The following is a 27,798-nucleotide window of genomic DNA, read 5'->3' as shown; positions in this document are numbered from 1 at the left end:
GCACACCATGAGGAAAAGTAAGCTTGTTCTTCCTCATAATGATTTCTGGCCAGTTGTCCAGGCGCTAGTTATTACCAAAATTCACTATGGCAATGTTATTTTGGCGGGTAACCAGGTTTCCCTACTCACCCCATCTAATAAGGTTGCAAACATATAGAAATGGGGTTTAGTGAGTGTGTGAATCTCTGACATATGTGGCAACAGCGTCCAAGCTTCATGGTGTGTTTCTCACTGATGACTCTCGTGCCTTCTAGGTGATGGAGCGGCCTGCCCAGGTTGGTGTACTCTTTGTCCTCCTGCTAAACACTAGTAGTTACTTAGAAGCTAACCAGCCAGCCTCTGTTCTGTAGTTCTAGATCCTTTTGCGGTAGCTCTCCCTTCCTCACAGTAGCTAGGTTTCATTTCTATTCTCTGTCCCTTCTGGTTTCTTTCTATTTTTTTCTTTCTGAAGAGCGTCAAACGAAAAAGTTTGTAAAACTAAGGAGATCATCGAATGAGTCTGAGCATTTTGAAGATGTTTCTGAAGAATTACCCAAGAAAATCTCTGCCTCAGATGTCAATCCGGGTACTTAAATTTCATATTTATTTCCTAATATTTCAAATGATAAATACCTCACTGCTGTGTTGATAGATGACTAAAGGAGTTTACTTCTAGTAGAGTTGGAGTTGCCCTTTTAAAACCTGCAGTAATTGTTTCCTTTCTTCTGTGAATGCTATCATTCAGTATGGTGGATTGTCTCGTTTTTTCATAAACTAAATCTATTTATTCTGTTTTCCCATACATTTTGGTGAAAACAAATATAGATTTAATTTAGTCGCTTACACCCACATCCCTCATTCATTTTTGACACAGCCCTCAATATGCTAAAAGCAAGTACAATTTTCCTGTAGCCTAAGAACATGCTTGATTATTTATGCATATGTTCTCACTTACTGGATATTGATTTGCATGGTTCAATTATTCGTAGCCACCAATATGGGAGCCCTCTATAGTCATGGTTAAAACTGCAATATTATAATACAGCAACCAACATTGAAAACAACCATAGAACTATCAGTAACCCACCCACCCACCATCAAGTCCTGCTCATCGGATGCATGAACTCAGAGCTACAACCATCCTCAGGGGCACCAACTGTCAGATATTCTACCGTATGTATGATCAGTGGATGGAAATCCTCTGTGCGCTTCTACAGAAGTATTTCTCCAGTAGAATTACCTGTTTCTCTCTCTCACTGCTAGAACATCTATTACCCCCTTCTGACTGAAAAAGAGGAATCTTGCACTTCATTTAGTGGCTGATCCATAGCGCTCTATTTTGTCTTCAACATGGTTGAGTCTGTGACACTTGAGGTACTAGATAGATTTTTATTTTTTTGATTTTATTTTATTCTCACACAATTTTTACTTTTCTCCACAAAGATGTAAATTCAGCAAAGCAGTGCTCCTTGCATTAGAAATTGAGTGCCAGAAATTTACAGAATAATGAGGGCCAGCCTATTTTGGCACTTAAAATATCTTTGCCTGATGGGGAGTCTGTTGAAACTGCTCTCCTGAAGACTGAATCTAAGAAGCACAAATTTGATTCTCACACCTTCAGGGATCTTATGAAGCAATCATCTTCTGCTTCTTAATTGCCCTCTTGTTCGTTAAGCAAGGAATAGACTTCTGGAGCAGATTACAAGTCGTCTATCATAAAAAAGAGCTGGCAAATCAATGGCTGATCTTCTACAGCTACTCTGAAGTGGTCTGTCAAACCTTCTTCAGCAGCAACATTTCTAGGTAAAATTGTACACATTCTGTTGAGGATGACCCAACAAACAAATAGTCGTCAGCTCCTTCTTTGAGGACCAAGCCCCCATCAACAACGACAAAATCCTAGATGATGTCCAAGCCCTTAAAAATGACATCTCCGTCTACGTCCTCTGTTACAAGTGTACCAGCAGTGATCCTGAAGACAGAGCAACCACTGATGATAGCATTAACAACAGTAACCTTGTCAACAAGGAAATGTTGATGAGTACAATTTTTGTTCACAGTACTGCCAATTAATCCTTTGATGTCTATCGTTCTGCTCTAGTCAGTTTTCTAACCACTGCGGATGAAGCCAGAGCCTCCAGCAAGGTTGCTTGAAGGAGATGATGAGGAAGATCTTTTAAGTGACATTGATGTGGAAGAAGAGATTATGTATGTCTGTTTCGATACCAGTGGCAGTCAGTAGGAAGATTATTTGGCACGTTTGCATGAAGACTTACAAATATAATTTATAAATGATTATAACAGTGAGGAAGAAAAAACTTACCATTGTGGGCACCACCCCTATAAGAGCTATTGCATTAGGGGAGCAGCTGCCATTCCCTTTACCACCAATGGTTCAAGTGCTTGTGTATTTCCTGGACTCATTAAAACACATGATTCAGGGCTTTTACGTCAGGATGCTTCTGCCTTGACAGCATCCACTGCACTACATTCCTCATCTAGCTGTTCCAACCTTGCATCACAAGTTGTGAATACTACAGCTCCACAACCTCTACCTGAGCCTGTTGCAGTTTGCCAAGTGGTCACATCTGAGCCTGTCCTTCCTGGTCCGTCTTTTGAACACCAAAAGATGCAGATGATGAATCCTTGGGCTCTGATGATTGCCAAGTCTAGCTCATAGATGGTGACCAAGAATGTGACCTGCAGCTTCCAGGTTGCCAGATTCCTGAGTAGGTTGCCTAGATTCTTTCTGAAGGTGCTACCCAAGATTCCACCTCACATGATTCGCCAACTGATGACATTGGGAAGCTCCACAGGATAATAGATCCAACAGCCCAAAAGTTTAATATATCAATTCAAATTTAGATGAAGATGAACTTCCTATTTGACTTTAAAGATAAAGCAAGGAAATGTATTAGAAGTATTCCAATATTGGACTGCATGTGCGAGGAAGGCCTATCCCATATAAATTATCTGGCCGCAATATCAACATCTGTGGCACATGTGGAGAAAAAAAGATATAAGGCCCCTGATTAGTCCCTGCCTATTTTGTTGAATAATATCTAAACTGTTCCAGTTATCTCTTCAGCAGCCCAACATTGCCCACAGAACCCTTTGGCCCCTGGTAGCCCACCACCTGACAAAGAGGGCCACAGCCTGGATACGATGGACAAACTGATAGGTGTGTTTGTTGCAACATCAGCCAAAATTGTCAACGCTTCTGCCATTCTATCAAGGTATATTTTGCTTCTCTGACATGCAATATCATCTTTATTGGACTAACTGACAGATGAATACCATGCCCAAGCCAAGGCTATTTTGAAAGAGGGAAACTCGCATCTTCAGCCCTTAGTGATGCTTCAGTAGCCTCATTTAACAGTGCTGTCCACCAGATATCCACAGGAGTTCCAGGCAGATATAGATGCCCACACAGCACATCACTCAGGCTGGAAGTGTGATCAAGGGCCTTGGAAATAGCATTTGACGGCTTGCACCTATTTGAGAAACATGTAGATGAAGCTTTGCAAGTCATCAAAACCAACAGTGATACATACTGGTCTTTAGGTACATTATTAACACGTCAACCCCATTGTATAGGAGATAGTATTATAAACAAAAAAAGCAATTACCAATATTGTATTTTTTTATCAATACAAGCCAAATGTTTACCAGCAAGGATAGTTGTACTCAGACTATGGAGGACCTCAGTCGCCTAACAAGCAAAAAAACAAGGATGCGGGGCCTCTTCCACCAGATGTCAAGTCCTCTTGCTGCCTGCTCCCTTCACTTTCTGTATTGATTGGGAGAAAGATTTGGGCATTCCCTGCAGCTGACTCAACATCACCTCAGACTGCGGGGATGGGATTTTGAATAATATCTGGTATAGTCATTAAAAGGTCACTTCAAAACCACAACCCTAGCTTTGAAGGAAAGGAAAACAACTTCACCTGGAGACACTACTAACCAAATCCTGAAGCTCCCCATCACAAAGCAGTGATGTATGTCCCAAAACCCCAACAGAATCATGAATTCTGTTCAGGTTTCTTCCTCATCAAGAAAATCAGAAGAGTGGCACCCAGTGTTACACTTAAAGGCTCACCTCAAATTTGTCAAAAGTCAAAAATTCAAAATAGTGAAGTTGCTAGATATACTTAAGTCCATCAAAACAGGAAATGACATGGCGTCCATGGACCTGAAGGATGTATACTTCAACATGCCAATGCATGCTTGCCATCAAAATTATATAAGATTCATAGTTGATATTCAGCATTACCAATTCAAGACCTTTCTTTTTAGCCTCAGATCTGCCCTGCTGGTATTTGCAAAATGTCTAGCCTCAGTGGCAACCCATCTGTTCAACTCGGAGTATGAGTTTTCCCATGTTAGGACAATTAATTGGTCAACGCGACTGCAGTCCTGGTCCTCAACAGTGCAACTTGAAAATTCCCAACCTCTTCCACCAGCTAAGATGGACTTTGAATGTTCAGAAATTAAATTTGTTGTTTGCAGATAAGATGTTATTCTTAGGCACACAAGTATGCGCAGACAATCTCAAGGTGTTTATTTCCTTCACAAGAGGCATTCATTTGGGAAAGCAGATCACAAATAACAAGTAGTAATGATCATGATAGAATTTAACTCACAAACTAGCCCTGTGAGCTGTTTGTGGAAGAACAACTAGTCCTTCGTTGGCAGCAAGTCCCCTATCCGTCAAACGTTCAACAAGTGTATTCTGGAACCAATGGGAACAGTCTCTCCGCATATTAAAACTCAGAGCAGTAAGACTGGTGATAAGGTCCTTTCTGCCATGTGTCCACGATCACGAAGCACTGATAAGACCTGACGATATTATGATTTTACATCACATCATTAAGCAAGGGGGAATATGATCTCCAATCCTGCCTCAGGAAGTTCAGCACCTGTGGCATTGGGTGACTTACTTTTCCTGAGTTCCGCTTGCAGCCATATCCAGATTCCTATCACTATCAAATCTTTTCTCGTTAAGAATAATACATGAGTTTATGACGGGATTGTTCAGAAGTTCCCTCCACGGACAAAACCATCCTTTTGGAAGCTGCATACTGTATTGGTGGCTCTTATGAGCGGTCCTTTTGAACCGACACACAGGCCTTTGTTGCAGATCATTTCTTGGGAGATTGCTTTCCAGCTATCAATAACTCTTCTAGACGAGTACAAGTAGCAGAAATTCAAGTCTTTTAATTCTGTGAAGCCGCCATTCATAAAGTTCTCCAAAGTCTAAGTCACCTTAACCACCCATCCACGTTTTAGTTACAAAAGATCCCTCGTCATTACAGCCAAATGAATATATTAATTTGCAAACTTTTTTTCGCTTACCCCTCCACACTAGCGGAAAGGGCATTGCACACTTAAGATATTAAATGATATTTAAACTACTACATAAGCAGGAGAAGTCCGATCCAGAAGTCAAACCAACTCGCATAATATTTTGCAGTAAATCCGAAGGCTTTTCTGTCTCAAAATGGGGCATTTCACGGAGGATTTCATCTTGCAACATTTTCTGTAGTTCCAAGGCTGTTAGGCCTCTGTGACAAAAATAGTAGTTTACTGGAAAAGAGGCATGGCGGCCATCACAGCTCCCTTCAGTGTAGGCCCACTTATGGCCCATGCAAATCTGCATCTATGCTATGCACACCTTTAAGAAGCGCGACTGCTTGGATATCTAGTCCAGATCGGAGACCGCTTTTGTACAGGTGGTGCTACACAATTTATTTAATTTTGGAGAGCCTCATTTCCGCATATGCATTATTCTTAATGTGGTATTCTGCTCTGATAGTCTTAATTCAAGCATGTTAATCTATGAAATATTCAGGGCTAGAGAAGAAACAAGTGACTGCCGTTCTCCAGCATTGGCTTGTTTTAAAGTCTTGAATGCGTCCACTCTCCTTCCTGTTTATGATGCTGCCAAAAACTTAAAGAAATGAGCTTTGAAAATCTGGGCAGTTGGCATCCACCTGATTAGCTGGGCCGAAGGTCATAAAAGGAAGTGAGGAGGGTTCTGGTAGTTCTGTGGTTGATTTCAGTTTGTTTTCATTGTTATTTGCTGTATTGTAATACTGCGGTTTTAACATTAACTATTGTGGTTCCCATCTTTATCTTGGGGAAATAATTCAATCATATGATTCTACGAAATATACCAACGCTTGAGAACAGGTAAGTAATTTTGTTTTCAATGTGAATTATGTCTTATGCTATGTGGCCTCTTGTGCAGGTTGCTAGGACATAAAAACACAGTCTTCACCGTTACTTGTTCTTGAAGTGCACCTGTTCTTTTGTGACAAACGTGGATTTATTTAAATTAACAGTGGATGTGGAGCAGATGCAAATAACTCGCAAGTAATTGGACCCATCACACTGGAACTTAAACAAGTCATAGAATTGTGTCTGATAAATACACACTAGGGTTGGGATCAGGGAAGCTAAAGTATTGCAGCAGTTAAACCTGTTTGAGGTATTTTGGTTGAGCAGCTGAAGCACAGGCGACAAGACCGCTGTTCAGGCCGATTAGTCCGGTGGGAAATTTGGTTTAAAAAATACACTGCTCGGTCTAAACTGAGCCAGAGCCCTGTAAAAATTACTGACGCAGAGCAAAGAATAAGCGATGTTGAGGATGTGGCCACCCAGGCCAGCAAAGAAATAAAGCACCTCCGTGACACCACAAACAAGCTTAAGAGACACGCTGCTGAGTTGGAGGACAGAAATAGAAAGGGCAACATACGTATTTTTGGAATTCCGGAGGGCTCCGGGGATGCTGCGGGATCCTGCGTGGCTTTTTTGGAATCCTGGATACCCATGCTCACTGCTCATCATGGCCTGGAAATTGACAGGGCGCATAGGATTCCAACATTCAACTCCTCAAACAGGAAAGGGGCTCGTCCCATAATATGCAAACCACTACGCTACCAACATACGGAGGCCATCCTAACCTTCGCGAGGAAAAACCAACAAGTATCCTGGGAAGGCCATCGAATAATCTTCACACAAGACTATTCAAAGGAGACGGTAGATACGAGAAAGGGGTTCCTTCTACTAAGAGACAAATTGAAAGAAAAGAACATTCAATTCTCATTTGCAGGCCCATCTAAGTTCAGGATCCTTGAAAATGGCAAACCGTACTTCTTTACAAATCCCAAAGAGCTAGCGAAACACTTGGAAGTAGCTCCAATACAAGAAATTGAACCTTCTGCAGGAGCCTCAAACAAACGGAAGACTTGATATCCTTTGAGTTATTGTAGTTGTTTTACTCTTCTCATGCTTTTGCAATTGTATAAGCTTTATCCGTAATTGCTTGCTGCAGCAAAGCAGTTATGCAGGCACTAATGTTTGTGGCATTGTTCCTTGTCCTTCATGTTACACAATTAACCGAGATTCAGGCACATTGAGTTAAGAGACAGTCTTATTCTACTCGCGCTGTCTTATACTCTTCTTGCTGGTCAACAAGCTAACAAGTTATATAACAAGTTATACATACCATTGGCGGTTAACGATACCTATGGTGTTTAAATACAAGTCTAAATTATCATTGGCATACAGGTAATGATTTACCGTTATTTCAATCTAAGTTTCTCCAGATGAAACAAAATTCAAATTAATACCTACCAGGTTGCCAGTTGACAGACCTGCCATCGCAGCTCCTGCATTCAAATTTCTCAGGTGGGGGGAGGGAGGGGAAGGGGGAGGAGGGACAGAGGGTAAAAGTATTTGTAGTTGTTTTCTTTTTGTTGTATGTAGGTTTTATTTGTTTCCAAGGTTACATCGAAATGACTGGTATGCTCTACTTCTGATACATGGTCAGTGACAGGGCCCCTATGGGCCATAAAGTAAGACGTCCTTATCAGTTAATCTTCAGTATGAATCTAAAATACCTCATTGTAGTCTTCAAGGGCAGTGTCACACACCTACTCTACAGGCTATCTTATTTATATAGCGATCACTTGATCTGCCGATGACTCAAACAAAAAATATTGCAGAAGACCTTAATATTGTTTCCCTGAACGTGAAAGGGCTTAATCATCCAGTTAAGCGTAGGAAAATTTTCGACTACCTGGCCAAAACTGAGGGCGACATCATACTTCTTCAGGAAACAAAACTTTCAGAGGAGGATGTTGATTTTATTAAACACAACTGGATCTCCCATATCGCCTTCTCACCTGCAGATCATAAGAAAAAAGGAGTCATTACCCTTACAGCCAGAAAATCCAACATCACCACTGTCTCCCACACACATGATGATGATGGGAGGATGCTAGTCACACACCTAAAAAGAGGGGATGATTCAATCCATGTTCTCAATATATATGGCCCTAACTCCGATGAGCCCAACTTCTGGGAAAATATCTCAACTACAATTGAGAGCTTCCCTCAAGATGATCTTATCATAGTAGGCGGTGACTTCAATCTGCCTTTAGACCCCCTTATTGACCGTCAATTCAAATGTAGATACCAGCCCACACGTTCACACGAGGTTCTCCATAAACTTTGCTCCAAGTTCAACCTCAAGGACTTATGGCGCCTCCAGCACCCAGATACAAGGGATTATACATTCTATTCAGCCCCGCATAATTCCTACACTAGGATTGACTACATTTTAATCTCAGGTGCATACACACATCTTATAGATCAAACGGATATGGCCCCTAAACTAGTATCAGACCACTCTTGCATTAACACCAAATTAGCAGGTACTCCCTCCATATTTCCTCCTTAAAGGTGCCGATTTAATGAGGTACTCACTGACCCAGTAGACCAAGAAAAGATTGATTCTGCTATTCGAGACTACATTAAGTATAACTATCTCCCAGACACAGACACATTCACATTGTGGGACGCGCTAAAGCCGACCATCAGGGGAATCATCATTGGAATTAGAGCAAAAATCAATAAAAAACTAAATGTAGAATTAGATACATTGGAAAAAGAAATTAAACTCCTAGTAGCCTCACATGCCGAGGGGTTAGATTGCAAGGATATTTTAGATCAACTGGTTAAGACAAAATATGAATATAACAAAATTGTGAGTAAATGAGCGGGAGTGTGGATCAACAAATACAAGGCACCCAAGCTCTGTGAAGGGAACAGAGCGGGCAAATTATTAACCACTTACCTCAAACACAAGCAGAGACAATTCACTATCTCCTCGATAAACTCCAATAATAATATCGAAACAAAACAAAAAGAGATCCTGCACGCCTTCCAATCCTTTTATGAGGACCTATATAAAAGTAAACAAACAGTAAACTCAGAAGAATGCACCAGATACTTAGAATCACTAAACCTTCCGAGACAGAAAATGCAGCACTAGGGAAACTCATCTCTGAAAAGAAATTAACTAACTATTAAATCTCTTAAAAGTAATAAAGCCCCGGGCCCAGACGGCTTCTCAGCCTCCTTCTGCAAGACATTCGGTGGGTCCCTTCAACCAACATTATTAAAAGTATTCAATACCATAGCCAGAGAGGGACATACATCGAAATCAATGAGAGAAGCCAATATTATTGTCATACCTAAGGAAGGGAAGGACCCTCTTTTACCAAAATATTATAGGCCAATTTCATTGATCAATGTGGACTGTAAAATACATGCAAAAATCCTAGCCATGAGACTGAATGAGGTTCTCCCCAAATTAATTAGTAACTCCAAGGTTGGTTACCTCAAATATAGAATGTCTAACAATAACACCCTGCTATTGTGTCACATACTTGAGCAGGCAAAGATGAAGCCTGACCCATCTATAGCCATCACCCTGGATGCAGAAAAAGCGTTTGACAGGGTGTGTTGGTCATTCTTGAGACACTGCATGCTGTCCTTAAATCTAGATAGTTCATACATCGACATGGTCATGGCTATGTATTCAGAGCCTACCGCCCGCATAGCGATCAATGGAACCCTCTTGGATGCCTTCACACTAGAGCAAGGAACCCGGCAGGGATGCCCTCTCTCCCCCTCCCTATTTCTCCTAGCTCTGGAGCCACTAATTCAAGACATTAGGCATAAGAACAAAATGAAAGGAGTACATTCTGGTGACTCTCAAGTGAAACTAGCTGCGTATGCGGATGATATCCTCATAGTCACGGAGCACCCGAGTTCTTCCATTAAGGCCCTGAGGCATACCATAGAACTCTACTCAACCCATTCCGGTTATAAGCTAAACTGAGACAAATCTGAAGTTAAGCCCCTGAACATCCACTGCACCGGGGAGGTACTGGGAGACTCGGGCCTTGCCTGGCAGCCGGGCTTTATCAAATATCTGGGGATAGAATTTGGTAGCACTATACTAGAGTCACTCCAACAAAATGAAGCTATCACCCTGGGGAAAATCAAAGATCTCCTAGATGCATGGTCCCCAAGATTCATCACATGGTGGTGTAGGATAGAGACCATCAAGATGATGATCACGCCATTAGTGAACTATTTAATCACCATGCTCCCCTCATACTGTCGGAGGACTTCCATCGCAAGTTGGACATCCTGATCTCAAATTTTTTATGGCAAGGGAAAAGGGCCAGAATTGGTCTGAAAAAACTAAGATTAGACAAATCTATGGGGGGAGGTCAACCTAGCGGACTTTAAACTTTATCAAACAGCATTCCTAGCAAAACAGGGTCCATATTGGCTCGGTCCACCGGAGGAGTATACCCCAGTCTGGCTAGAAATTGAAAAATCATTGCTTAAAAACCTTGCCCCAGCTTACCTTCTTACCTCAAACTTCACCAACGTCAGGTGCTCAAAACCCATATTTAAAAACACAAAGTCTGCACTTTTGAAAGTGGACAAACAATTAGACACCAGCATTAAACAATCTAATCTTGAGTCCCTTTGGGACAACCATAATATTTTATGTAAAGGGAACACACTACATAAGGAAACCTGGATTGACAGAGGTATCTTTTTCCCATACCAACTGTTCGACTCAACATACCCCTTAACTTTAAAAAAAATACAGGCTAGATATAACTTGGACCCCCTGGAGTTTTACAACTTCTTAAAAATAAAGGCAGCATTGACCAAGGCTAAACTACTGCCCTTACTCCCCTCCCTACCACAATATATGACTAGAATAAATAGATTAGGGCATCAGGTCTCTTGGATCTACAAATGAATCCGCCCAAAACAATCTGCCCTCAATAAGAAGCTTATATCCTTCTGGGATTCACACTCCTCTTCCCTGATATCTGAGGATGATTGGTCCAAAACTTGGAGCTCTGTCTAGCGAAATAAAATTACACCAGCCCTTTCCCAAACAAAAATCTGGCTCCTACATAAGCCCTACGGACACCAGCCCGTTTACATTCACAGCAGATTCGTGAAGATCCTAGATGCTGGAATTGTGGGGTAGAGATAGGTGACCTAGCCCATCTATTACTATTCTGTAAATGAGTGGAACCGTTTTGTGACAGGGTTTTTGGCTTTATCTCTGAACTATTCTCATGCTCCCTCAAAGAGGAACTATCCGTGTTGACATTCAGCTTCCTCAGGGTAGAATCACTGAACGACAATGATAGGGCACTTCTAGACCTACTCCCGACAACAGCGGTTAAGACCATATTCAACAATTGGAAAGACACGCAAAAAGCGTCATACAAGTGTCGATTAAACTGGGTCTCCAACCTAAGGGGTGCTGACAACATTGCTCTCCAGAACTCACCATGGAAACCCCTCCTCAGACACATGTAGGATAACCTCGATCTATATTTCAATTCACATAAACCGCCATGAAACCCGAATCCTGGAGGCTTGACTAACTAGTTCCATAAATGAGACTCCCTCCACCAGGTCGCTGTACCACAATAGTAGACAGTTACTGGCATTATATTTTAGGCCAATAGATGCATGCCGGTAGTTGTATATTTTGTATTATTGTATTCTTTTTATCTCCCCTTAACAGAATTTGTTTTGTATGTTATTGTATGTCAGAGGTTTATCTAAGGTGGCTCCTACAGCCCTACGTTTACTCTAACAAAGTATTTGACTTGTAACTCGGACTGCATTACCTAGATTGTTATGTTACCACCTCACACTCAATCTTCATTGTATTATGTCTTTCTTGATTTCAGATTGGTTATATGCTTATGCCTTATTGTATGTGCTTATTATGTGTTTTGATTTTTCTGAAAACAACCAATAAAAACTCTTGAATTCTAAAAAAAATACACTGTTGAAGCAGCAAACGCCCCTAACACATTTTGCATTGTTGGCAGAAGGAATACCACTAGTATGTTTTCATTTTATACCAGTGCTCTGAATGAATTATTCAATTCCAACTCCGAAACAGACTGCGAGATCCATAAAATGTGTTAGTCATTTCATTTTAACATTTTGAGGGAAATATCTTTTTGGAAACTGTAGCTTCTGCCCTTCACCGTTACTATTTTTGAAGTAATGGATGCTTGTCTTCATTGAACAGACTTAGGAAGATGTCAGAAATCTGGATCTAATGAAGTTTTCTGTACAAAACAATGGTTTTACAGTACCACTTATACACCTTTGTGGAGATAAAAGTAAATGTCATAATATGTAAATATGTAATACAAATAAAGGACAGAATTCTGGTAAAAGCTAAAATGTGTGGTTCGTTAAAAAAATAATGTACCCATTCCAAATATTGAATAACATGGCGAGTGGAAAACTCTAAAACTTTCTCCTGTGTTAGCCCTGACTTCATAATTTAAACAAATATATAAATTCAGAACCCATTTGTAGGCAGATAGGGCCTGATTTATAGTTTGTCTGACGAGTTTCTCCGTCACAAACGTGATGGCTATCCCATCTGCCATATTACAAGTGCTATAGGATATAATAGACTTAAATCAGGCCCTCAGTCCTTTTTCTATACATCTATAGATCTGGCTTTAATGTAATTGCATTATTAGATTGCTTACTACCCATTATGAGGCACTGAAATGCTTTACAGCGAGTAGCATGCTACTCTGGAACCCAAGGTTAGAGGTTCATCCAATTGTTATTGGTAATTAGGATCAGTCTTGTTTTCTCAATGAAACCATTCCATGCACTCACTCCAGTTTCTCGTTTGTAGAATAAATTAACAGGAGTAAGGCATGATCAGTAGTCGGAGTATGAGAGTGTGCAAATGATTGGTGCAATTAATAGATCGGCTAGAAGAGATCATGTATTGTTAAGTTACAGAGGTATGGCTTTAAAAAAATTGGAAAAAGTCATGCTAGAGAATAAGGCAGATGGGCATATGACTTAGAAAAGGCTATAGTCGGGGAGAGGCTCCATGCGAAGGATGGAAGGTAAGGAGAGGCTCATTCAAAAGAGAGGCAACATTCTAAAAGTATAGGTTAAGGTCACTTTTTATGCAGAGTTTGGGGAATATACTGGATGGAGGCTGTTTTGAAATTGCCTGCAGTCTGAGGACAGGAAATTGGAAAAAGAAACCTTATTTGCATGTGAGATAGTGTTATATTAGATACTTTTGATAGACCCCATAATCATGTTTTGAGAGTGCCCATGAAGAGAGGTCTTCAGATCTTTTCTAAGCTGGAGATGTTTCTGCCACCCTCCTAAAGCTGAGTCTAGGGCATGCCGTACGTGGTACACACGATCATCCTATGTGCTTTTTTTCTATTTTGGCTTGCTTTTACAGAGATTAAAGGCACAAATGGAAATCTTGAGTCACACCCTTCTATAAATTGAACTTATATTCGATATTTTCTTGCTCTCTGTATTGTTCTGTTTTCAACTGCCTCAGTCCTGCCTCTTTGTCTGTTCTTTACATCCCATAAAGAGTTCTGTTTTATTTTTGCTTCCTTATATACTAATGCTCTTCTTTTGCTTTCTTTTCTCCCTGAAATTGCTTTCCTCGCTGATGCATGGCATTACTCGTTTTGTTGTATATCCTAGTTACTCCACACAAGCCTTCCAGTGCATTCCACAGCAAAGCACTGGAACAGTTCAGTACGCTGGAGCGCTTCCACAAGGCTAAACTGAATGATGTTTTAAATAAAGACGTTCCGGATAGCACCACTGACAGCCCCGACTCTGACAGTTCAGATGGTAACCAGCATCGTCGGATACATTGATTATGTAGAATAGTGAACCTTCCGTAAAATGAGAGCTGTATAGTGTGTTGTAAATCTATTTTTAACCTTACACAGATAACCATGTTTGCTATTCATTTATTTTTTTTACGTGATTATGATCTTCCTATGTACTTGATTGACTGGTATATTTTTCCAGATTTTTTTATCATTATTTGAACAGCTCTGTGCTCAGAACTGAGGGCCAGATGTACAAAGGATTCTTCCGGTCACAAACGGCTCAATGCGTAGCATCAGACCGTTTGCAACTGGAAAAATGGTCCTTCTGATGTAAAAAATGCAAAATGTGATTCGGTAATTTGTTAACGAATCGCATTTTGCATTTGTGATTTGGTATTTGGATGAGGCGCATTTAAGGCGTCCCTTTCAAATACAGAATCAGTATGGTATGTATTACTGTTTTGCGACCTAATTCCGGTCGTAAAACAGTAATAATTTACAACCAGATTAAAACTGGTGCTAACATGTTTGCATGGGACACCCTCCCCTTTGAGAATGTAAATACATTTTTTTAAGAGCAGGCAGTGGCATGGACCACTGCCTAGTCTTAAAAAATGAAACTCCAAACTTCACTTTTTTGTTTTTAAACAAATCCCGTTTTCTTTTAAGGAAAACATTGGGAATTTAAAAAAGTGCTTCATTAAAAAGCAGTCACTGACATGGTGGTCTGCGAAACTCAGCAGGCCACCATCCATGTGATGACTGCTATTTCTAATAGGTCGCAAATTGCGTCATACCTCATTAATCTGTATGAGGGAGGTTTATTTGCTACCCTCTAGGAATCGCTAATGAAACTCAAGAGTTTCATATATTAATAAATTGGTATTCCTAATGTTAGTACATCTGGCCCTTTTCTTTTCATCTTTTCATTTAGGGTTCCCAACATAAAGCCGACTTTCAGTTCAAGTACTTTCGTATTGTAAATCTATGAAAATGTAATCTCAGGTTGGCCATATTACATAATTTTTTTCCCACCATCTCAAAAGGCTGATTGTACAAAAAACAGCATCTTGACACCCCAACTCATAGTTTCAGAAATACTTTCTTGCAAAATGTTGCTTTTGAGCATTTCACCATCCTGTGTTTTACAGTCTATTTGAATGTAGCTGTGATCTCTTTTCTTAGTAATTTGAAAGTCCCTTTATTTTTTAATTTTTTTACAGCATATGTTCAATGCTAGTCTTAAATATTTTCTGACACTGGTTTATTCATTTTGGTATTTCTTTTAGTTCTAACTTGCCTCTTTTTTGAGTGGTAGACATACCCTTTGAAAATATTATACGTTTCGCATTATTACATTGATTATTACAGATGGACTCCCTCTTGTTGTATTATTTAGTAAATAATTGTGTACCCGGAGAAGCTTTCAAGTTAGATATTCTGTGTAAGGTCTGTCCACTCTTAGCTGAGGGAGGTGTACTAAGCTTGGCATTTCCCTCAGATTTTATGAGGGTTGTCGAAAGGCCTAGATATTAATGTTTCTTCCTATCTGGTCACAATTGAGATTCCCTCCTAATGTGGAATCAGAGTATTCCATTCCTATTTTGGCATGTTCCACAAATTAGAAATTATGTTGTTTTAAGTACAAGTCCAGGTACTCCATGTCTGACTTCTAAGGGCAGGATTTTCAGGTTCAGCACTCTTGCAGCATCTGTTGACTTCATTGGCGAACTAATCTAAATGAGACAATTTAGAGCCTGTAGCACCTTTGATGCATAAGAGGCATATGTTACCCAGACGCATGTCAACCACTTTGATCTCTGCATTTGGATGACAGCCATTTTCACTGACTTCTTTTCTTTAACTATCTGCACTTGTAAGCATTAGGCACGAGAGAGCCCATTAACACTTTTTCAAGACCATCATAGTATTCCAGAAATTAGAAGTTTATAGAGTGCAAACACTTGAACCGGAATCAGTTATTAAATTGTACTATGGTTAAAATGATTGCAGAACTCACATTTGCAAGAAGAAATTAAAGCTCATCCGCTGCTAGATGCTTTAAATCACAGTAAAAAGACAAACTGTAGTCGAGTTACTATATGTATTTAATGTGTTTTTTGCATTGCTGGTTTCCCCAATGTGGTCAAAGGTTTTTAAAGAAAACAAGTTTTCCCTTCTAAGTGAATGACTCTGGGCTACTCAATAACATTTAATAAATGCTGCTGGCCATAATTTTTCTTCTTCTTTGCTTTTCCTGGCTTATCATTATGTCCATGATATATTGATTAATTTTTAAAACTTATTAAGGTTTCTGTGCAGCTGAAGTTTAATGTTAAAGAACGCAAAGAACATTGGAATTCTGATCCGTCCATTTTTTTCCCCTTACAGAATTCATAGACTCAGTAGTACATCGTTTTTTGGTACTAATATTCTCGACTAAAGAGGTCTTTAAATATGAAGGCAAACAAATTAGGACAAATATAGGATGGTGAATTATTTACAAGCACAATATTCTTATTTTGAGCCATTCTGGAAAAGCATGTACATGCAAATAAGTAACTCCATCATTTACCCTTGCAAATTTTAAAAATGGAGTTCAGTTCTCTAGTGTTTAAAATATTTTCTTCAACCAACTCCATTCTTAATTCTTCTTTCATTTTTAGAAATGATTGGGACAAGTCAAAGTTTTCTAAAATCCAACAGGACTTCGCAGCCTATTGAGGAAGTAGATGAGGATGAATACGCCGAGAAAGTACAGCAACCACAGGCCGATCATGGGTCAGTTTCCATAAGTCGAGACAGTCTTGAACCTGATGGTAAGATTAACATGATATTTTTTTATTACACCCTACCACTGCTTGCCTGTTTGAACTTTGGTGAAAATTAACATTAATTTAATAGATTTTAATTTATTTTTCTTTCACTTTTTAAATTTATTAAAGCCTCCCAAACCTTTGTTACGGTCCCATGGAATCCTAATTTGGTTTTAACCTTTTTGATGTGTTTCCCCTTTGAACCGATGCATAGCTGACCTCTAAGACTTCTAACAATCTAGACTGTCTTCTTGGTGGCCATCACATTGGCCAGGAGGGTCAGCAATCAACAGGCTCTTTCTCTTCACCCTTTATAAGACATCTTCGTCCCAGACTAACTGGTTCTCAAACCTGTGCCTCTTTTCTAGCGAAGGTGGTGGCACCTCTCTACGTCAGCCAAAATATCACACTGCCAACTTTCTTCGTTCTACCTCACCTCTCCATGGAGGAACAGTAACTCCCCATCCAGACCCTAAAAGGGCACTATTCTTCTATATCGATTGCACCAAAGAACACCGGGTGGGCGATCAACTCTTTGTAGAGTTCACTGGGACAAAGTAGAGGGAAGTAGTGCAGAAATGGATCATCTGCACTTGGATTGTACTCTGCATAAAGATCTGCTATGCATTAGCCAAGAAGCAACCTTCTGAGGGCTTACAGGTTCAGTTCACCTGAGCCACTCCTGCTTCTACTGCATTAGCTCGTGGAGTTCCTGTCCTGGACATCTTCCTGCCTGCTACATCGGTATTCCTGCACATGTTTACCAAAAGTTACTGCCTTGACAGTGAGGTCTGTTTTGACAAGCACTTTGCCCATTTGGTCCTCTGGGTCTTTTTGGTCATAGTCAGTTCCCAGGCCCACCACTGGGGAAGTACTGCTTTTGTATCTATAATTCTGAGTTAAGGAATCTGTGTCTAGAAGTCTTAATCACATGACCTTCAGTAACTTCTTATCTAGTAGAAACTCTATCTAGATGTAGGTTCCTTAAGGGCCTTTCAATCCTCCATGTTATGCGAACTGGACTTTTCTATCTAAAAAGGTCCCTGTAGGAACTACGGATCTGCACACTGGTCGACAACCTGACGTGGCTCCGAGCTTCTGGTGTGGAAATAGTAATGAACTGAAGTCAGAGCACTGGGATGGCACCTATATAGGCACCACGCATGTCACATCTGGCGTGGATGATGAATATGATGTGGAGACATCTGATGCCACCTGCCAACATGCAGAGGTACGGCTTAAGATTTTCTGGATCCAGTCTGATGCCTGGGGGATATTGTAAGGTAAGAAATCAGGGGCTGGATAGAGACTCTACCTGAAAAAGGCATTACCGAAGGGAAGTAACTTTTTTTTTAAAAATCTGCACATGGTGTTGGAATCAGTGAACAAATGAAATTTCGACCTACAGGAAAGGGATGAGGAAATGTCCTTCACAGTGAGGCTTCAGGGAGGCAAGCAAATGTCAATGCCCTGAAACATACAGCCAGTGAGAGCAAGCAGTCCATATGGAGTGTGCTGATGACCAACGGTATAATGCTGTCTGCAAAGCAGATTTAGGACTCGTCATATGAGGCTATAGCAGGACATTGAAAATATATCCTGTGGTCTGTAAGTACTCCATGTGCAAAAAACAGTAGATAGAGTCCAACTCTAATATCATTTGTAATATATGGTTGCAGGTATGTAGGTGCTGTAGTCAACACACCATCTGCCCTATCTCCAGGATGGCCACTGTCCCAGTACCATCAGTTTCAGTTCAGACACCAGCCCACAGGAGGATCCCACATTGCACTCTCATACTTCCGGTGACTGCAGTACGTGGATCAGAAGCTACTCAGTCCTGCCTACAGACTGCCACCTCCTACTAGGTTCTCATGCTCTTTCGTCCTTCACTGCCACTGCATGCATCCATCCTGCAGTGGAGCACACGTCTGGTATTGTGCATGCTAAGCCCCTCCAGGTATTTAGAAAGGGAGGAGCAGTTTGTCCACCTCCTGCCATAAGTCTAACTAATATTTTTGGCCGGGCTTGACTCCGCTGCCCCCCTGATTGTTTTTTTATTTTGGCCGGGCTTGGCTCCGCTGTCCCCCCTGTGTGACTCTATTTGGCCGGGCTTTGCTCCGCTGCACGGTGTGAACAGGACTCCATCCACCAGCAGCCCCGCTACAGACGAGGACGCTGCTAACGGGCGCCAGGAGGCGCATAAAGGTCTGGGCGGAACCTCGTCCCGCGGGACGCGCGCCGGTAGAAGCTCGGGACAAGGGCGGGACCGTCTGTGGCCGTCCGAGGCCAGAGGAGGCCGGGCTGGAGTAAGAACGTAATAGTTTTCGTGTGTTAGGTAATTGCCATTTGCGATTTAAGCCTATATATATTTGTTTAAACTTGTTGCCTGCCCATATTGCTACTTAGCATATACTTACCGATTATTCAAACATGTCGAGACGTCGAGCGAAACCTACAACAGATAAAACATCTAATACTATAGATACATACTTAACTAAAGCAGTTAGTGCCCTGGCGGAGGAAATAGATCGTACTGAGAGACGGATCTCAATGGGAACAGGTACAAGGTGTGGGGAACAAGTTAATGTGATTGCAGAGATCCATACAACCAGGGAGGAAGGTTCGATTATTGCAGACTGGGCATCGGATATAACTTCTGATATAGCTATGGTTGACATGGAGATTTTACATAGCCCCCGGATCTCAATTACACCAACCGTATCTAACTCATTTTCCTTGCCCCAGCCTAAGAATTTAACTAAAGGGGGTAAAAGGAGAAATATAGGCCAGGGAAATAGTAAGATAGCTAAAGGAAAGCATATAGTTACAAAAGGGACGTCGCTAAAACAGAAAGCTGCATCGAATAACGGGCAACCTATGTGTTCTCTTAGTATGGAGGTCCTTACCGAGAAAATTACTGAGATAATCCGACCATTATACGAGAAAATAGATTTTTTGACTAGTGAGGTCCTTAGACTTGGTGGGTACCTGGATAACTATAGACCGCAAGCTCAATTAGTTAATCCAAGGGAACAGACTAATGTGATGACAAATAATGCCCCCATGACTTCAGCAATTAACAATTCATTAAATTTAGTACTGGGCGATCCTAGTGTAGGTCCAATTACTGCCAGTAATTTAGATAATAGAAAAAATCTAGAGGAATCAAAAATATCATCCCAAGCCGAAAGTATCATGCCATTAAACGGTAAAGGGACTCAAAGGACTGAAACCTTGGAGCCGGCAAGAAAGCCATGTAATATAGAAAACCTTAATACTACTCATATACCAGCGGTCATTAATTTACCACCAGAATGCGGGGCATATGTTGCTGTTCTTTCTAATGTACCCAAATTACGGGAAGGGCAATCAGAAACCAACGAAACTTTAAAAAATAAAACCTTACATTGGTTATCTAAATATTGTGGTTTTCCCACAATAGAGGCCAATCGGATAATATTTGCCCAAAGGGTTGGTTGGATAGGCCCACTACCAACATTTTTTGATGGTGACTGCATAATAATACATTTTAGGTCACCAGGTTGGGCACATAAATCCATAATTAGATATAGATATTTGCCTGCAAGTGATTATGTTACAAACCAAAAGATTTATCATCCAACTATTAACACAATGCACTCATTAGTACCCCGAGCTACATGCTTTTCTATCCCGTTGTATAATAGATTTCAACCTCTGGGCACATTGGAGGATAACGATTGACAAGAGAGCCCCGAGGATGTATCTCTAATCGATGGAATAGATAGCGGGGTAGACTACAGGCCAGTCGTCAGAGGAAAAGGAATTAGCAAATATATGAATCCCAAGCAGGTGATTCCAGACAATGATAACATTGGGTATAATGCTTCTGTTGTTATAAATAATGTCAACGAGCGAGAAGTCGGGTCACAGAATGCCGAGATCGTAGCAAATGTGACCACAACTACGATCTCTATTACAAGCCAAATAATGTAAACAATAATACAAGGGGGCTACACATTTATAACTTGGAATATTGCAGGTCTAGGTAAAAAATTGGATACCCCCTTTTGGCAGGTCTTTATTTCCTGCAGCAATGATTTTATTTGTTTACAAGAAACATGGAGTACAGTCCCGGTCGTGGTCGAAGGATACTCTTCATATTGCCTAAGTGCGACACCGTCCATAACAGGAAGAGCTAAGGGAGGATTGCTGTTGCTCATATCAAACAAAATACTTGGGTGTAAAATTATAAGCTATTCATCTATATGCAATCACAGCCAAGTATTGAGATTCGAGTTCCCAAAGGGTAAGGATTTGATATTAATTAACTATTAATTAATTAACTATTATAACTCTACCTTTTCCAATGATAGGGGAGATTTATTAGAAGCATTGGAAAGGGAAGTAGATAGGGTATTGGCACTTTCTGGTAAACTTGCCATTATCCTTTGGGTAGGCGACTTGCCTTTCAACTCAAATTAACTCCTGTGGCTTTATGAAAGTCAATAGTAACAATAATGAGAATGATGATGATTTATTACACTTTCCCCACTGTAGATATGGTACGATTTTAAATACGATAATGGCAAAATTTGACCTTGACTTATTAGACTGCACATTTAGTAAGGGACATATTAAATGTCCAACTTTCACTGGGCGGAATGCTTTTAGTAACATAGACCATATCCTAATTTCAAATAATAGTTTTTATACTTACTTATGGATATCTGAACAGGTGGTGAGTGATCACAATAGTATTTCCATAGTCATTCTAGATTGGGGCAACAAATTGGTGAATACCGAGGATCGTATTTTAAATATTCTTCCTGTTAGGTCTAATGGCATGAGAATTAAATGAACTGGAGTAGATCCACCCAAAGTTCAAAAGGAGGTGGTTATAACTTGTAGGAAAGAAATTGACTATTGCCTCAGTGAAGATATCCTCCCTGACACTTAGAGGCTTTCTCGGATATTAACAGATTAATAAAGATTTTATTTACCAAAAGTCCTAAGAATTTGAAAAAAACAGGTCAGAGGTGGTTTGATTCAAAATGTACACTTGCACTACAAAAACTAAAACTGGCACTGAGGACTATTCCCCGAAACCAACTGTACATACATGAGTTGCGAGTTGTATATAAGCAAGTTATACTGGCCCACAAAAAAGAACTCCAAGCGGATGCATGGGACAAATTAAATCTGGCAGCCAACACCAACAATAGCAAACTCTTTTGGGAAACTGTAAATAGTCCCTTTTTAAGAGATAAATGTACGCCAGAATTAACGTCCCAAGTGAATTGTACAGAATGGATTGAACATTATACCAACATTTTTAATCCAGACAAGGTGCCCTCAACCACAACATCCAACAATGATTTTACATGGCCTTTAGTGCCTATGTTAATTGATGTGGAAGAAGTACAGGAAGGGTTAATAAATAGTAAAGGGGGAAAAGCACCAGGTCCGGACGGTGTTCCGATTGATCTATATAAGAACAAAATGGATCTATGGGCCCCAATTCTTACGAGGGTTTTTAATATTGCGGCTGTAGGGAATTTCCCCAAATCTTGGGGACAATCATTAATTATTCCCCTATTTAAAAAGGGTTCCCGCTCCGAAGCCTGTAATTACCGTCCGATATCTTTATTGGACTCCTCAATAAAGATTATGAGCAGGGTCCTTTCAAAAAGATTGGAAACCTGGGCCATGGACCACAAGATGTTAACTCCTGTTCAATATGGATTTAGGAAAGGCATAGGTACTCTTGAACAATGTGTGAACCTGGATTTGTTAATTAATAAATACACGTTAGTGAAAGGGGGTAACTTGTTTTTATGTTTTGCTGATTTAAGCAGTGCCTTTGATCTAGTGGACCACTCTCTTTTGTGGACTGTACTGCTTGAATCCGGGGCCCCGAAAGAGATGGTATTCTTTTTTGCACGAGTATACGAGAAACTATCCTGTAGTGTACGATATGGGCCAACTGGTGAACGAACTCCCTTTTTTGATGTAAGAAGAGGAATCAGGCAGGGGTGTGTTTTGGCCCCTCTTTTATTTTCCTTATTCATTAATCAAATAGCCATGGTTTTAAGTTAGATCCCAGTAGACGCACCAATGATAGAAAATAAGGCAGTACCAATATTATTATATGCTGATGACGCCGTTTTATTATCCCGTACCCCAATAGGCCTTCAACAGCTTATTAATAATTTTACAGATTTTATTAATGGCAGGAAACTCCTAATCAATAAATCCAAAACTTATACTATGACATGTGGCAAAAAGTCGAACTCATCAAGGTCTTTTTTCTTAGATGGTTTTAAAATCCATGCTGTTACCTCGTTTTGTTATTTAGGCATTACCTTTGCAGGAAGTGGTAAATGGACCAATGAACATGAAAACATCAGATATAAAATAATTAGGAAGACTAATGGAATATGTAGGTTTGCAGCCAAACTAGGGGACCGGAGGGTAAAGGACATGGTGAACATATATAATGCAAGATGTGTTTCCTCAGCCCTTTATGGGGCCGGAATATGGGGTCATTACCCTGCCGACCAACTCCAATTAGATGAAAATAGTTTTCTTAAACGGCTGCTAAGTGCTCCTGTCTCAGCTTCTACTGAATTAATTCATATGGAAACTGGTCTTAACTATATCTCGGATTTGGCTGCTTTGCGGCCACTACTTCTATGGCGTTCTATCTGGTCCAAGAGCGAAACCGAGTTCACACAGTCCATAATTAAGGACTGTTTAAAGTTGGACTTTGGCACCCGTATACCGTGGATAAGTTACATCAACCACTGGTATAATTTGTTATTTGATTTTAATGTTCTTGATGAGTCCGCATACCCAATAACACTATCAAAAAAAGAGATTAAAGTTTCTTTTTTATCCTTTAAGAGGGGGGAACGAGATAACAAACTAATAGGGACCCAAAGAACACTTGTGTTTTATAGGCAACTTGAACTTAAAAGTGGGTTCCAGCAGTATTTGGAAGATGTGACAAGATCTTCGCACAGATTTGTATTATCTCGTCTTAGGCTGGGAATTGTTCATCATCTCGTAGCCTTTCCGGATATGGGTAAACGATCTAAAATAAAGTGCCCATGTGATAATATTTCTAATCAAACCTGCTGCCATTTTCTACTTTTTTGTAAATTTTATGCATCACTTAGGAAATGTTATTTAAAACCGATTTTTTTAAAATATAATACCCGCCTAACTGTAAATGCTATGAGATTACTATGTAAATTGGAGAGCCCAGATATCTGTTCGTATGTGGCTAATTTTATAATGAAATGCAGAGCTGCCAGAAAGTCGATAGTACTTTGAAAATCCTGTTTTTATTGCAAATTTGCACATAAACATATGGCACCTTATAGCGAACTTACATAGCTTTACGTACTGTAATAGTTGGATAGATATTGCAAATTTGCACATTAGTAGATCTCTTCTCATTGCGAATTTGCACAGCTTTATGTACTGTAATTGTTAGTCAGATATTGCAGTTTTGCATATTAGCATATGTCACTTTATAGCGAATTTGCACAATTTTATGTACTGTAATAATTATACAAATGGATCTTTGTATATTTGGATTCTGGCACTTTATAGCACAATGCACTCTGATGTTTTATTATGAATATATATTATAGTTATTATTTAGACGGAGGAATATTGACAATATTGTGTTTTGTAATACATGAGGAGGATTTTACAAATGTAGATATCATTGTTTAGCTTATATGGTTGTGTTATGCAAACCGAATAAAAGCTTTCTGAACTGAACTGAACTAAACTGAAGTCTAACTATTGGAACATGAGAAATACAAGGAAAGAGGTCCCTCTGGTCACTGGGCCCCGTAAAGGTGCCGTTGCAGCATGTTGGGGGGGAAGGGGTCAACATAGCTGCGTCTAGTGGCACTATTTGGACAAGTCGATCAGCCTTGATCGTGTCAATCTGTGCGGCAGCAGTTAGTACTGCTTTTCCAGTAAACTAGTGTGTCAGCCGTTGTTAGATCTGGCATAATTGGCGAGGGTTCCCCCTGTATTTTTGCCTTTGCCTCCTGTGATTTTGCTGTGTGTTGGACTTTGTTTTTGCTGGTCCAGATGCTTTGGGCACTTAGCCACTGCTGTTCACTGTACTGATTGTGCCACCCACACAAGCAGCCTCTTAAAGGTAACTCAGACCGGCCACTGCAGTGTCTGTGTGCAGTCTAGTACTGCCATATCGACCTGGCAAGTGCACCTACTTGCCAGATCCTAACCTTCCCTTTTCTTACATGTGAGTGACCCCTAAGGTAGGCCCACGGTACCCCTCTGGGCAGGGTGCAGTGTATGTGAAAGGTAGGACATGCCCTGGTGTGTGTGGCATGTGCTGATAGTGAAATACTGCCAATTTAGTTTTTCAATATTGAAAGACTATCTGTCCCGTGGGATAGAATGGGAGTTTATTTATAACATCTTATGAATATGACTTCCCATTGGGTTCATATGGGAAGATAACGTTTAGTGTGCCTGAACTCAGAATATAAAGATGCATCTTTTAGTAAGGATGATTTTTACATTCTGTGTTTGAAAATACCATTTTTAGAAAGTATGTATTTTCTTGCTTAGCCATCCCGTGTGCCTCTGCTAGGTTTGTGTATTGACTGTCTGGCTTTGGAGTGACAGCGACTGGGGATGTGCATTCTGTACAGACAACCACTTGGGGGGTTGAGGTACCCTTTCCAGGGTGAGTCAGGGCTGGGCTGCATCCAGAGTAGGGGGGAGGAGATTTCTTTCACACCTCAATGGGCCTGGTCTGCTTTGGACAATGTTGTCTCCACCTCCTGCCAGGAAGGTGCACCAGAGACGACAGAACTGGTTTTGGCTGGACAAAGAGCTTCTCTGCCACCAGAGAACAAAGGATTGTGTACTATAAAAGTTGGGACCCAGACCCCTGAACTTTAGATCACTTTTGGACTTCAAAAGGAACCTCTGCCAAGGAGAAGAACTGGAAGAAACTGGAGGAGCCCCTTTGCTGTGTGCTGCCTGGGGTTGGCCTGCAGTAGCTGTTTCTGCCAAGGAGAGGAACTGTATGTGTATCCTGCTTGAGAAAGTATCTCTAAGGGCTTAGAAGTGGAGCTTGCTCCCTATTCAAGAGGTCTCAGGAACAGCAAAGACCTCACCATCCTTCTGGGCACTGTCTCTGGGACAGCTGGTTTCAGTTGCTGCAGAAGAAAAGGGCAACCGACTATGTCACCGAGTCCGTTGCAGGATTCTGTACCCTGAAAGGCCCCGCAGAAGGCCCTGCCGCACTTCGCACTGCCTCCTTGGTTTCACCGACGCTGTCTGGACGATCGTCACCGAGCCGTTGCTTGCACTGAGTCCTGTGGGCACTGCACTCCGCACTGCCTCGTTACACCCTGCCTGGACTTCACCGACACAGTCGCTGCCCGACCCAAACATCAACCGGCTCCGTCACCTGCACCGCAACCTTCCAGCACTGCATCGAGCACTGCCTAACCCTGCACCTTAAGCCTTGGTCTCACCGACGCCGTCTGGACAATCGTCACCGAGCCGCTGCCTACACCGCATCGTGAAGGCACTGCACCCTGCACCGTTTCCATTTTTGCAACGCAACCGCGACTGTTGCCCCGACCGACTTGCACCAGCGTGTTGGTCGTAACGAGAAAGGTACTGTTCACGAGTCTGTTAATGCTGTAGCTGGCTTCTACCAACGCGGTCGGCTGGAACTGTTAAACTCTTGTTTTCAGCATCAAGGTAGTCCCGGACAGAGCTACAGACTCGGAAGAACTGTATTTTTCAGCTATTTCTGCAATTTATTGGATATCTTGCAAATTAACTATTTTTACAGTATTGTATGTTGGATTCTTTGCCATATTTGGTCTTGTTGGTTTAGTTAGTTCTGCTTATTTTCTAAACTAGTGTGGTGTCCATTTGTAGTGTTCTCACTGTGTTACTGTATGCATGCACAAATGCTTTACACACTGCCTCTGAAATAAGCATGTCGTCCTGTGCCAAGCTACCAAGTGGGTGAGTAGTGATTATTTTGGAAGTGTACCTCCCTTACCCTGACTAAAAGGAAGGGTCCCTATTTTGACAAAGGTGCAAACCATTGCCAACTAGAGACCTCCATTCCTAACAGCCGTTCACCTGTAAGTGAAAAAAGGCTCCATAAGTTTGCAACATGGAGTGACCAAACTCCAGCACATAGATGTGGGTTTCAAAGAGCTGAATGCTGCGTAGAAATCTTCAAATGTCTGTGGGTGAAAGTTTGTCATCTAATTACTGGATTACTCTCATGGACTTTTGCAATATTTTGAGGGGCAGTAAAGCTATATATCTTGATCTTCTGGATTTTAATTGAAAAGCTTCAGAAAGCTGTACGTTTCTGTGGACCTAAGCAGAGGAGACTGGATTTTGAAGCAGCACTTTCTTGCGACTGTTTCTGGCAGTATACATATGGACCTTTAGTTGTAAATCTTTGGCATAGTTAAAGTCAGCCTTGTGGTGTGTCTTGGATACTTGCAGTGTGATTATATTGGTCTTGTCATTGTCTGGCACCATTTTCTTTCAGATGCTCAAAGATCTCTCCAAACTATATTTAGTTCTGCGGACAACCAGGTTCAGATTAGTTCTCTTTATTTTTATTTGGGATGAGTAGTGTGAATTCCTCTGCGATGTATGTTATGGTGTCTTTGTAAATTGTTTTAATGGAGTCGACCCCCATGGTGTCTTTGTCCAGGGCCTCAGGTTTTTCATTTTGGTCTGGGTATTACATTTGATTTGAGTAATTACCGGACCCTCACAATTTGTGAAAGTTAAATGTAAACGTAAATGTATGATGCCAGTCCCTAACTATTCTGTCAAATCAGCCAAGCATTTGTGCACACCTACTTTCACATTTTTTTTTTCTTCTGGATATACTGAGGTGAGTCAAAGCTAGCAGATTTCTTTTCCTGGATATACTG

The 27,798-nt window shown here is 40.8% G+C and overlaps 1 protein-coding gene across 4 annotated transcripts in view; it reads left to right on the top strand.

Annotated features, from left to right (window-relative positions):
• The window catches only part of CEP162 (centrosomal protein 162), an 857,607-nt gene that overhangs the window by 106,954 nt on the left and 722,855 nt on the right, over positions 1–27,798 (top strand). For all 4 annotated transcript variants that reach the window (XM_085611039.1, XM_085611040.1, XM_085611038.1 and 1 more), the window contains exon 4: positions 16,685–16,837. In XM_085611039.1, coding sequence (XP_085467165.1) covers positions 16,685–16,837 — 153 coding nt within the window. The remainder of the gene's footprint in view (positions 1–16,684; positions 16,838–27,798) is intronic.

Source organism: Triturus cristatus, chromosome 6 (assembly GCF_964204655.1).
Source record: "Triturus cristatus chromosome 6, aTriCri1.1, whole genome shotgun sequence".
Lineage (NCBI taxonomy): Eukaryota > Metazoa > Chordata > Amphibia > Caudata > Salamandridae > Triturus > Triturus cristatus.
The sequence above is the reverse complement of the archived record's forward strand: the minus strand, read 5'-3'. Positions and strand labels throughout refer to the sequence as shown.